The 12,753-nt window shown below is 44.4% G+C and overlaps 1 protein-coding gene across 3 annotated transcripts in view; it reads left to right on the plus strand.

The window, feature by feature from the left end:
* The first annotated feature begins 541 nt into the window (after window positions 1–541).
* LOC147112039 (nucleoside hydrolase-like) overlaps window positions 542–12,753 on the plus strand; it is a 51,129-nt gene continuing 38,917 nt past the window's right edge. The window contains exons 1-2 of one of the 3 annotated variants that reach the window (XM_085999531.1): window positions 542–632; window positions 11,267–11,457. In XM_085999531.1, coding sequence (XP_085855657.1) covers window positions 11,275–11,457 — 183 coding nt within the window. In that variant the 5' untranslated portion in view covers window positions 542–632; window positions 11,267–11,274. Of the gene's footprint in view, window positions 633–854; window positions 1,165–8,472; window positions 8,553–11,266; window positions 11,458–12,753 lie in introns of those variants that run through there. The other 2 variants (XM_085999529.1, XM_085999530.1) reach the window with 2 other exon arrangements.

Genomic DNA, 12,753 nt, shown 5'->3' on the forward strand with positions numbered 1-12,753 from the left:
ACCAGAAACGCTGTCTACGGAGGTCACTGACCATCATCAAAGACCCTACCCACCCCAGCCGCAGTTTGTTCACCCCCCTGCCATCTGGGAGACGCTACAGATGCATTCGCACCCGAACGACCAGATTTAGGAACAGCTTCTTTCCCAGGGCTGTCATCCTACTGAACTCTGCTAATAAACTCTAAAGCCTGCACATCTGTCAATGCACTTTATTATGTTTATGTTTATGTTACAAGCCAAATGTATGTTAAATGTCTTAATCAAAATGTACACTCTCGGGAGCCGCAAGCTAACAATTCGTTGTACTGCACTTGTGCACTAACAATGACAATAAAGTTGATTATTATTATTATTAGAATTTTGTGGGAAATCCGAACATAGAAAACACTTGGACTGCATTTATTAAGTTGAAATTATTATTTGTTTAAACCAGGACTGCTTAATAAATCCATACAATGCTTATAAGGAAAACTGCAGCAAATAATTGCTCAGGATCAAGGGTTATTGTGAATTGATTGAGCAACGTCTAAAGTTCAATATCTGAGCTCTATAAAGGAGGCAAAGGACATCAAAAAACTTCCGACTGATAATTGGCCCCTGGATTCACCAACTTTACAACCTTCTCTACCAAAGTAAGTGCTTTGCAGTGTCGGTGCCTCAATCTTGAACGTTTTGGCATATTTACCTTGCTTTGCATATCTACAATGTGAGGTAAAATAATGATATTAAAATGGCAAAAGTAAACTGGCCACCAGAAAGAATGGAAAGAAGCTGTTGAATGAAGCAATCCGATTGCCGAGCTCCAGGCCGCCCATAGAGGGTGAAACCAGGGGCTGGGGAGTTGCTCTATTTTTTCCTGGTATACATGGGCTGTGCAGGAAGAGGAAGAGCAAGACGCAGGAAATCGGCGCTTGGGCTTCACATATTTACAATCCTGAGTTATTTACGCTCCGCGATTATCAAATGTACTGGGTGCAAACTAACTTTCAACCGGCCGTTAACTCGTGTGTGCGTGCGGGGTCTTTTCCTGTATCCCCACGGTCCCGTCAACAGAGAATGTGGCCCAACGCCATCTCGTCAATGTAACTAAGATCTCCTACACTGTTCACAGCTGCATGACGGCATTCCATCAACAGCCGAGGAAGTTCATGGAACGATTTCCAGGTAGTTTTTTTGTTGCTGTACTGACGGAAAGAACGGGCCAAAAATGTGTACTTCTGTCATGATTATTTGCACTGGTTTTTATCAGGAACATAAGAACATAAGAAATAGGAGCAGGAGTAGGCCAATCGGCCCCTCGAGCCTGCTCGCCATTCAATAAGATCATGGCTGATCTGATCCTAACTGCCAATCCACTATCACAGAACCATCTCCTGCATCTAACAGAATTAGACACACGAAATAGGAGCAGGATCAGGCTACACGGCCCCTGGGCCCGCTCCGCTACCCACAGGGCCATGACCGATCCGAACCTAGACTCATGTCCAAATTCCTGCCCGCTCCCCGTAACCCTTAATTCCCTTTACTTCTAGGAAACTGTCTATTTCTGTTTTAAATTTATGTAATGATGTAGCTTCTACAGCTTTTTGGGGCAGCATATTCCATGGACCTACCACCCTCTGAGTGAAGTAGTTCCTCCTCATCTCAGTTTTGAAAGAGCAGCCCCTTATTCTAAGACTATGCCCCCTAGTTCTAGTTTCACCCAACATCGGGAACATCTTCCCCGCATCCACCCGATCCAACCCCTTCACAATCTTATATGTTTCAATAAGATCGCCTCTCATTCTTCTGAACTCCAATGAGTAGAGTCCCAATCTACTCAACCTCTCCTCATATGTCTATCCCCTCATCCCCGGGATTAACCGAGTGAACCTTCTTTGTACTGACTCGAGAGCAAGTATGTCCTTTCTTAAGTATGGACACCAAAACTGTACGCAGTATTCCAGGTGCGGTCTCACCAATACCTTGTACAACTGAAGCAATACTTCCCTATTTTTATATTCTATCCCCCTAGCAATGAAAGCCAACATTCCATTGGCCTTCTTAATCACTTGCTGCACCTGCATACTAACCTTTTGAGTTTCGTGCACCAGGACCCCCAGATCCCTTTGTACTTCAGTACTTTCCAGTCTCTTGCCATTAAGATAATAACTTGCTCTACGATTTTTCCTCCCAAAGTGCATAACCTCACACTTCCCAGTATTGTAATCCATCTGCCAAATCTCTGCCCACTTACTCAGCCTGTCTATGTCCCCTTGAAGGTTTTTTATGTCCTCCTCACTCACTACTTTCCCTCCCATCTTAGTATCATCTGCAAACTTTGATATGTTACACTCGGTCCCCTCCTCCAAATCGTTAATATAGATTGTAAAGAGTTGGGGACCCAGCACTGACCCCTGCGGAACACCACTAGTTACTGATTGCCAGTCTGAGAATGAATCATTTATCCCAACTCTCTGCCATCTGTTAGATAGCCAATCCTCTATCCATGCCAGAATATTACCCCCATCCCGTGATTTTTTATCTTAAGCAATAATCTTTTGTGTGGCACCTTGTCAAATGCCTTTTGGAAGTCTAAATACACTACGTCCACTGGTTCCCCTTTATCCACCCTATATGTTACTTCCTCAAAGAACTCCAGCAAATTTGTCAAACATGACTTCCCCTTCATAAAACCATGCTGACTTTGTCCTATTAAATTATGATTATCCAAATGTCCTGTTACTGTCTCCTTAATAATGGACTCCAAAATTTTACCTACCACAGATGTTAGGCTAGCCGGTCTATAGTTTCCAGCCTTCTGTCTACTGCCCTTTTTAAATAAGGGTGTTACATTAGCAGTTTTCCAGTCTGCCGGGACCATTGCCGAGTCCAGGGAGTTTTGGAAAATTATTACCAATGCATCCACAATCCCTACCGCCACTTCCCTCAAGACCCTAGGATGTAAGCCATCAGGTCCAGGTGATTTATCTGCCTTGAGTCCCATTATTTTACCGAGTACCACTTCCTTAGTGATTTTGATCGTGTTTAGCTCCCCACCCCCTTTAGCCCCCTGTTTGTCCAGTGTTGGGATATTCTTAGTGTCTTCTACTGTAAAGACTGATGTAAAATATTCATTCAGTGTTTTTGCCATCTCCATATTTCCCACCATTAATTTCCCGGTCTCATCCTCTAAGGGACCAACATTTACTTTAGCCACCCTTTTTCTTTTTATATAACTATAAAAACTCTTACTATCTGTTTTTATATTTTTTGCTAATTTACTTTCATAATCTATCTTCCCTTTCTTAATCAATCTTTTTGTTATTTTTTGCTGTCTTTTAAAGTTTTCCCAATCCTCTATCCTCCCACTAGATTTGGCTACCTTATATGCCCCTGTTTTTAGTCGAATACTATCCTTAATTTCTTTACTTAGCCACGGATGGCTGTCTTTTCTTTTACACCCTTTTCTTCTCAGTGGAATATATATTTTTTGGAAGTTGTAAAATAACTCCTTAAATGTACACCACTGATCATGTATCGTTTTACCCTTTAATCTATTTTCCCAATCCACTCTACTCAATTCCGCTCTCATACCTTCATAGTCTCCTTTATTCAAGCTTAGCAAGCTTGTTTGAGATCCAACCTTCTCACCCTCTAATTGAATATGGAATTCAACCATGTTATGGTCACTCATTCCAAGGGGATCCTTTACTAGGACATTTTTAATTAATCCTGTCTCGTTACACAGGACCAGATCTAAGGTTGCTTGCCCCCTGGTCGGTTCAGTTACATACTGCTCAAGAAACCCATCCCTAATACACTCAATGAACTCATCCTCAAGGCAGCGCTGCCCAATTTGATTTGTCCAATTAATATGATAGTTAAAATCCCCCATAATTATAGATGTTCCCTTATTACAAGCCTCAACTATTTCCTGATTGATACTCCGTCCAACAGAGTTGCCACAGTTCGGAGGCCTATAGACTACGCCCACTAGTGTTTTTTCCCCTTATTATTCCTTACCTCCACCCAAACTGCTTCATTGTCCTGATCTTTTGACCCAATATCATTTCTCTGTATTACAGTGATTCCTTCCTTTATCACCAGATTCACACACTATACCACCACCTTGTGTGTGTCTGGAACATCATATGTGCAAATAATCCATACCACTAGCTGAATTTAATGGTCTACCTTGGTCTGATGTGAATGTTTGGTGCCAGGATTGAAAAATATTAAAAGGAACGAGGGTAGAAATTGGTACGCGTTGCACCCGTTTTTCGGGAGTTAAAGGCCGTTTTTCGGCCTCCTCCTGAGGTCCCCACCATCACAGAAACCAGTCTTCAGCCAATTCGATTCATTCCACGTGATATCAAGAAATGGCTGAGCGTACTGGATACAGCAAAGGCTATGGGCCCCGACAACATCCCGGCTGTTGTGAAGAAGACTTGCGCTCCAGAACTAGCCGCGCCTCTAGCCAAGCTGTTCCAGTACAGCTACAACTCTGGCATCTACCCAAAAATGTGAAAAACTGTCCAGGTACGTCCTGTCCACAAAAAGCAGGACAAATCCAATCCGGCCAATTACCGCCCCATCAGTCTATTCTCAGTCATCAGCAAAGTGATGGAAGGTGTTATCGACAGTGCTATCAAGCGGCACTTGCTCACCAATAACCTGCTCACTGATGCCCAGTTTGGGTTCCGCCAGGATCACTCGGCTCCAGACCTCATTATAGCCTTGGTCCAAACATGGACAAAAAAGTTGAAATCCAGAGGTGAGGTGAGAGTGACTGCCCTTGACATCAAGGCAGCATTTGACCGAGTGTGGCATGAAGGAGCCCTAGTAAAATTCAATGGGAATCAGGGACAAACTCTCCACTGGCTGGAGTCATACCTAGCACAAAGGAAAATGGTTGTGGTTGTTGGAGGCCATCTATCTCTGTCCCAGGACATGGCTGCAGGAGTTCCTTAGGGCAGTGACCTAGGCCCAACCATCTTCAGCTGCTTCATCAATGACCTTCCCTCCATCATAAGGTCAGAAGTGGGGATGTTCGCTGATGATTGCACACTGTTCAGTTCCATTCGCAATTCCTCAGAAAATGAAGCAATCCATGCCCGCATGCAACAAGACCTGGACAACATTCAGGCTTGGGCTGATAAGTGGCAAGTAACATTCGTGCCACACAAGTGCCAGGCAATGACTATCTCCAACAAGAGAGCGTCTAACCACCGCCCCTTGACATTCAGTGGCTTTACCAGCGCTGAATCCCCCACCATCAACATCCTGGGGGTCACTATTGACCAGAAACTTAACTGGACCAGCCACATAAATACTGTGGCAACAAGAGCAGGTCAGAGGCTGGGTGTTCTTTGGCGATTGCCTCACCTCCTGACTCCCCAAAGCCTTTCCACCAGCTACAAGGCACAAGTCAGGAGTGTAATGGAACACTCTCCACTTGCCTGGATGAATGCAGCTCCAACAACACTGAAGAAGCTCGACACCATCCAGGACAAAGCAGCCCGCTTGATTGACACCCCATCCACCACCTTAAACATTCACTCCCTCCACCACCGGCGTACCGTGGCTGCAGTGTGTACCATCTGCAAGATGCACTGCAGCAACTCGCCAAGGCTTCTTCGACAGCACCTCCCTAACCCGCGATCTCTTCCACCTAGAAAGACAGGCGCATGGGAACACTGTCACCTCCAAGTTCCCCTCCAAGTCACACACCATCCTGACTTGGAAATATATCGCCATTCCTTCATCGTCGCTGGGTCAAAATCCTGGAACTCCTTCCCTAACAGCACTGTGGGAGTACCTTCACCACATGGACTGCAGCAGTTCAAGAAGGTGGCTCACCACCACCTTCTCAAGGACAATTAGGGATGGGCAATAAATGCTGGCCTTGCCAGCAACGCCCAGATCCAATGAACGAATAAAAAAAAAAGCAGTTTAACAGTGGGATAGCCTGCGCCCAATCTGCGCATTCGTTGGTCCCACTGCTAAATTCAGGGGCCCTTGCCAGGATGCCTACAATGGGCATTAGCTCCCTTAAATATGTAAATTAGTGGCTTAATGCCTATTGAAGGACTCCATCGAGAAATCAATCCACTCAGGATTCTTCAGTGACCCCCACGGCTACCAACTCCAGGTATGCTAAAAAATTGTTTTAGTCACGTTTGAAGAGAAAATCGGGCAGAGTGTAAAACAGGCTGCCAATTTGCTATCGTCCATTTTGAACTTCTGCCCAAGACAAATTTATACCACTTGTTACCCTCAAGGTTATTGTTGTGGACCAGTCTATTGCAAAAGTCCACAAACCCAGGAGCTTGGGCCTCTGTGACTCAATGGACACAATATTAATGGGCCAGAAATTCCAGGCCAGAAGCGTGAGTGCGCTCGGGGTACTCACGCTTCTGGCCGTTGGAAATGCCGGCGTTCAGCAGGAACAGCGCATGCGGGGAACGCCGGCATTTCCAGACCTCGAGCGCGTGCGACTGCACAGGCAGCGCTTGCGCAGTGAACTTCGTGGATTTCATTCATGAAATCCATGAGGGTAAGTCCTCAGAACTTACACTGAAAAAAAGCAAGTGTAAAGTGGTTCATTGGCTGCGGAGGAAGATATATTTTATCGTGGAGCTTTTGAAATGCAATATTTTTGTTTGGGAAAGGGAGGGAAGTTATTTTAAGAAATTTTAAGTAAGTTTTAAAGTTAAATTTTTTTTTTTTTAAAGGGTTTTCAGAACGGTAGGTAGAAGGAGCAATTGTGGCTGTGTGAATGGAATGTGAGAATGAGTTATGTATGTATGTCCACATATATTCCTTTACGTATATGTATGTATGTTTTATATTCCTTTACTATGAATGTATGTTTTTAATTATGATTTTCCAATAAGTTACTTTCTCTGAAAGTCATAATTAAATAATACATTCATACACATAAGTAAAGGAATATATACATAACACGCAAAGGAATATATACAGACATACATACTTTCAGAAGCTCCACGATAAAAAATATTTTCCTCCGCAGCCTCTGTAGCAACTGTACCCATGCTTTTTTCATGTGTAAGTTGTAATGACTGGACCTCACTGAAAGCATTAATGAAAGCGGCGAATTATACTGCGCACGCGTTGCATGTGCAGTCGCACGCGTTCTGCCTCTGAACCCCTTCGTTCAGAGGACAGGAAATGCCGGTTTTCCCCACATGCACTGTGCATGCTGAAAACCGGCATTTCATCCGGCCAGATGCGTAAGTACCCCGACCGTACTAGCGCATTTGGAAGGGAATTATTGGGCCAACATTTTACATGTCAATAAAATAAAAAATTTAACACTTGCACCACTTGCCCCCTCGCACCTGCGACTGAGGGTCCAAGGAGGTGCATTGCGCAAGAGGTCATCATCGGACGTATCCTCACACTGTTCCCTTTGGGGAACTGTATGAAGTGGTGGAAGGATTTATGGCCGTGATTAACGCTCATTCCGTGACCGTAACCATCTTTGAACCAGCCATTAGGGTGGTTAGTCCTATGGCGGGAGGGTTTTACGGGCTCCCACAACCCATCTGACGGGGGGGGGGGTGGCCACCAACACCCACGGACGCAAGTATCCCGCTGGATGTCCACCCAGAATTTAAAGTTGGAGCTCCGAGTCCACTTGCCGGGACTGTCTGGAGTGGGGTTCAAAACCCTACTCCTTCTGGCCCAGCGGTGGGGATGCTTACTGCTACGCAAAAGGCCCACTCCGCACAAAAGGTGACACCCATACGTTTCCTGCGCCTTTTCCCTCCCCGTGACTGGAGCCCTATGCTGCCATTTCACGTTGCTAATCGGATTGGGCCTTTGTCATAGCGGTAGGATCCCTGCCGCTGGGCCAGATCAGGGTAGGGTTTCGAACCCCGCTCCAGACAGTCCCGGCAAGTGGAGTCAGAGCTCCGGCTCTAAATTCTGGGTTGACATCCAGTGGGATATTTGCGTCCGTGGGTGTGGGTGGCCCCCCTCCTTGTATAGCTTGTGGGAGCGCGTAAAACCCTCCCGCCATAGGACTAACCGCCCTAATGGCTGGTTCAAAGATGGTTACGGTCACGGAATGAGCGTTAATCACGGCCATAAATCCTTCCACCACTTCATACAGTTCCCCAAAGGGAACAGTGTGAAGACACGTATGACGACGACATTGCTAAATAAATAAATGGAATTAAAAAAATTCTTTTAGGGCTTTTAAAAGTCTTTAAATTGCTTTAATTCTCTTTAAAACTACTTCAGATTACTCAAAATAATGTAAACATTTAAATTTTTTTATAAAAGTTACCAAAATCTTGAAAAAACTTCCAAAAACCTATTTAAACTGCTGCTTTGCATGTAAAAAAGCAAAGCAGCTTGACAGAAACATTGGGGGCGTGTCCAGTGAAACTGAGACCTCAAGGGGCGTGTCTCACTTACACTGCACGCTCCTGGGTCCGCGCTGGCTGCACTCCTGGGCGGCGTGACGTCATACGCTGCCCGGGATTCTTGTTTCAGTTTCTGGAAGTGCAGGCGTCCCTGGAGCTGATCGGCAGGAGCGCGGGGTAAGTGCAAATACGGGGCTTGCACGCGCTGCAAGCCCCGTTCTGGAATTTCTGGCCCAATACATCCTGCCACGTTGTTATCCTGTTAATCAGGACCGGTGGGGACGAGTAATATGATACTACAACATCAACTTTACATTCATATAACAGCCCAGATTTTGCTGTCAGTGGTGAATAAACGGCGCTCGGCATTCATTCTGCTTACAGCTGCCCACAGACTTTTCATAAGCTTTTAGGCAACAACTTACGGTCATCGGGAGTCCGATAGAGCGCGGCACCCTCTACAGGGGTTCTAGGACCTGTGTGAGTAGGGAAAGCAACAGCATAGCTCTTCAACCAATCAGATTGAAGAATCCTTACTGAGGCACGCAGATTCTAAAGCAGGAACTATCAGTTAGAATATTTAATTCAATATAAAATCATGTACAGAAAGCGAAATAAAGAGAGGGAAAGAAAGATGGGTTTAAGAGAGAGAGATAAAAGACAAAGAAAACGTTTTAAGAAATGTTTTATTTTAATTTAAAAAAAATCTCCAACAATAATTAAAATCTGAAGGAATGAGACGTCACTCTTGTAAAAGTAAATTTTCAGTGCCAGAGAGGTTGTTTGGCAATAATTAAGACCTATCACCATTAAAATTTCACTTACATTTGAATGGACAAGCCCTAACTTTTTCTGGCATGTTTAGTGGGTATCTAGTGGGTAAGTACACCAATTTCACGCCCTTCATGTGTTTGAATGCTAAGTCTCTCTTGTGGAGGGCCAGGGCTAGTCGGACAGCAACTTTCTGATTTCCCTGTTTAACTGCGCATGTGCGGACGCCGGAAGTTGCTGTCCGATTTACTCCTTAATAACAGTGAGTGCTGTTAGCCTCACCGTTAATCGTATTGTAAAATAAGGGCCAACACCTTTTACTGTAGAAATTACTTTTTTTTACATTATTGCTTGTTCATTTTATGTGCTGTCTTTTTATGTCTTTTATTTATTTTATGTCTGCTTTATTTATATTTAAAGTATGTATGTGTGTATATGTCGGTATGTGTTTTTTTGTGATGGCGCCGATGAAGATGGCTGCCGTCCTTGCGAGCTCCGTGCGTACCAGGCAGCTCAGTGTTCTTGCTGCTTGGTGCTCTCGGCTCATCAAGAAAAAAGCATTTCACTGACTAGATTTCACTTCTTGTATTTAGTTATGTGACCAATAAAATTGAAAATGAAATTGAAATTGAAACATAGGAAAACATCCCAAAGCTGTGCTGCTGGGTGCTGAGAGCTACAGCATTGTCCCAGAGCCTCACAGCTTCCAACTCGGGTAGCATATTATAACGGACCAACATTTGTGATCAGAGGCTTCCCGCAGGCGGACGCCTCTGACCTGCAAAATGTCTACGAATTTACCTGGTGGCCCGGGAAGAATGGCGGCTTGCGTCCTGGGCTTCTCCGGGTCCGCGCGGGCAGAGCCCCACGTATCCCACGGGCGCAAGCGATTCGTAGGCGCTCCTGGGATCACGTGGGCCGGCCCAACCAATAAAAGAGAATCCTCATTCATACTTTTGACAGGTCTGTACGTACAGAACTGTCAAAAGTATGAATGGGGATCACCTAAAAAATACACCAACACATTAAATAATTTTTCTTTTAAATTACATATTTAAAATTAATTAAAATGCCATTTAATTAAACATTTCAAACAAAAATTTTAATTTTGAAAAAAATTAAATGTTTTTACGGGGCTAAAAATAAACTTCCCTTTTTGAAGAGTATTTTTAATTTATAAATGAGTTATCAAATTTCATTTTACTATTTTTTAAAACTTTTAAGCTGGTAAAAGCAGGCCTTACGCTTTTACCAGGTGTAAGAATTTGACAGTCATTCAGCGGGCGGAAGTTGTGCAATAAGCGCAACTCTCCCCCCGCAGAGACACTTTTCTTGGGCAGGCGGATGATCTGTCAAGAGAATTCTTGACGGATCGCAAGTGCTGGGTTCCAGCGCATGCGCTTTGCATGCCTGAAACAGGCACTTGCGCGGCCCCTACGGGTGCGTGTGCACCTCGTACGCACCTGTAGGGGTCACAAAATCCGGCCCAACAAGTTTCAAATCACAAGGGGAGCTGTCACTCCACAAATAAATAACCATCTCCAGTAACACCCAACCAACTCCACGCCAAAACAGCAAGGCCAATCCCCTAGTTCCGGAAATATATTTCTTTGGTTTCACCAAAACACCCTACACCGTATGCTGAGGTAGGACATGATGGAGTGTGCTGGCATGAGAATTAATTTAAAAAAAACAGGTCTCCATCCCCTGCCAAACCATCTTGGGCAAAGGTGCTGCCTATAACATTGAACCGTACAGAATGTGAAGGTCCCAGATTCAATCTTCAGCCCATGCTGTTGGATGGGCTCGGCTGGGAAAGTACTTTGGGCACTGAAGTTTGTCTTAGTGCTATTGGACTAGGGAAGGGAAACGCCAAAGTAGGCTTTCTCATCCCTTATCACTGTCTAGTGACTCCCTGCTGGAAAGTGCCCATTTGATCGCCAGGTAAAAACAGGATTGGGCTCAGCTCTGGCCACTTCCCCAGCTCCCAGAGTCAGATAACCTGTTGACTCTCACTTATAACTCACCAGTGTTCAACACTGCCAGAAGTATTAACTACAGAACATCAGACCAATAGGTACTGTTTTAAACTCAGCCTTACTAATTTTTTTGGGCCGTAGATTCTAAGATGGCAAAGAAGCTGCTGCTCTTGGATGTCGACTGTGGGGTGGATGATGCCCAAGCCATAATGATGGCTCTAGAAGCTCCTAATGTACAGATCCTGGGTATAACATGCACTCATGGGAACACAACAATTGACAATGTGTGCAAAAACGTGTTTCGAGTGCTAAAAGTTAGCCAGAGGACAGAGGTAGGTGAAGAAAATTCTGGGTAAAGGAATAGTGTGCTTAGAAAGATAACCTTTTACAGTGACTAGAATCCTTTTTTGTGTGTGGTTTTTAAAAATCAGTATTTTTAGACCGTATATATAAGATGCAGATCAGTGACAAAAAATAACTATTGTACGTGTGCAAGAAAGATAATTGTTTCATAAATCACTGCACAAGTATGCAGAATGGTGTTATTTACTCAGAATAATTAACCTTTAAGTTGTAATTATGTAATTTTAGTTAGTAAAAATATTTTTTCATGAACAGTGATTTTAGTTGTCATTCTAGTTATCGGAAGCCACACAGTGAGTATGCAATGATTTAGAATTTTACTTTTTTTTCTACAATCTTCACACAGCTGGAAGAGAAACCTGATCCAGGGCAGAACCTGTGAAAATTTAATTTCTGCTGGGGTGTCTGTCTCTTCAGTGGGCTCTACTGTGGCTGTCAGTTGAGGACAGTTGAAGTGCCTCATAGCCATTACTTTATGGCCACCCACATGAAGATGCTTCATCTGGGTGAAATACCAAAGGGCTGCAGGTGCCCGTGGAATTGTGCTCCACCTACAGGGGAAGTAGAGACAACATTGTCAGTGTTGGATAGCAAAATACTGCAGATGTTGGAAATCCGAAATAACAACAGAAAATGCTGGAAAAACTCAGCAAGTCAGGCAACATCCGTGGAGAGAAATTTGAGTTGACGTTTCGGGTTTGACCCTTCTTCAAAACTGGAGAGAAAAGGAACTAGATCGAAGGCAGGGTTGCGATCGGACAAAAGAATAAAAGAACCAAAAGAAGTAAAAGAGATTAGAAGCTAGACGAGATGGTAATAGGCTGTGATTAGGTGTAAAGTGTACTGGCAGGGTAAAAGATAGCTGCCAGGTGTGAGAGAGAAACAAAAGGAAAGGGGGGGGGGAAGGAAAGGAGTGGAAAAATATAAGTGAAAATGAAATAGGGGCCGAGGTTATGATCTGAAATTGTTGAACTCAATATTGAGACCGGAAGGCTGCAGAGTGCCTAATCGGAAGATGAGGTGCTGTTCCTCGAGTTTACGTTGAGCTTCCGTGGAACAGTACAAGAGGCCAAGGACGGTGAGGTCCGAGTGGGAATGGAGCGGTGAATTGAAATGACAGGCGACCGGAAGCTCGGGGTCACCCTTACGGACTGAACGGAGGTGTTCCGCAAAGCGGTCACCCAATCTGCGTTTGGTCTCCCCAATGTAGAGGAGACCGCATCGTGAGCAGCGAATACAGTATACTAGATTGCGAGAAGTACAAG

Source organism: Somniosus microcephalus, chromosome 10 (assembly GCF_052327205.1).
Source record: "Somniosus microcephalus isolate GS21.2 chromosome 10, FLI_Smic_1.0, whole genome shotgun sequence".
Classification (NCBI taxonomy): domain Eukaryota; kingdom Metazoa; phylum Chordata; class Chondrichthyes; order Squaliformes; family Somniosidae; genus Somniosus; species Somniosus microcephalus.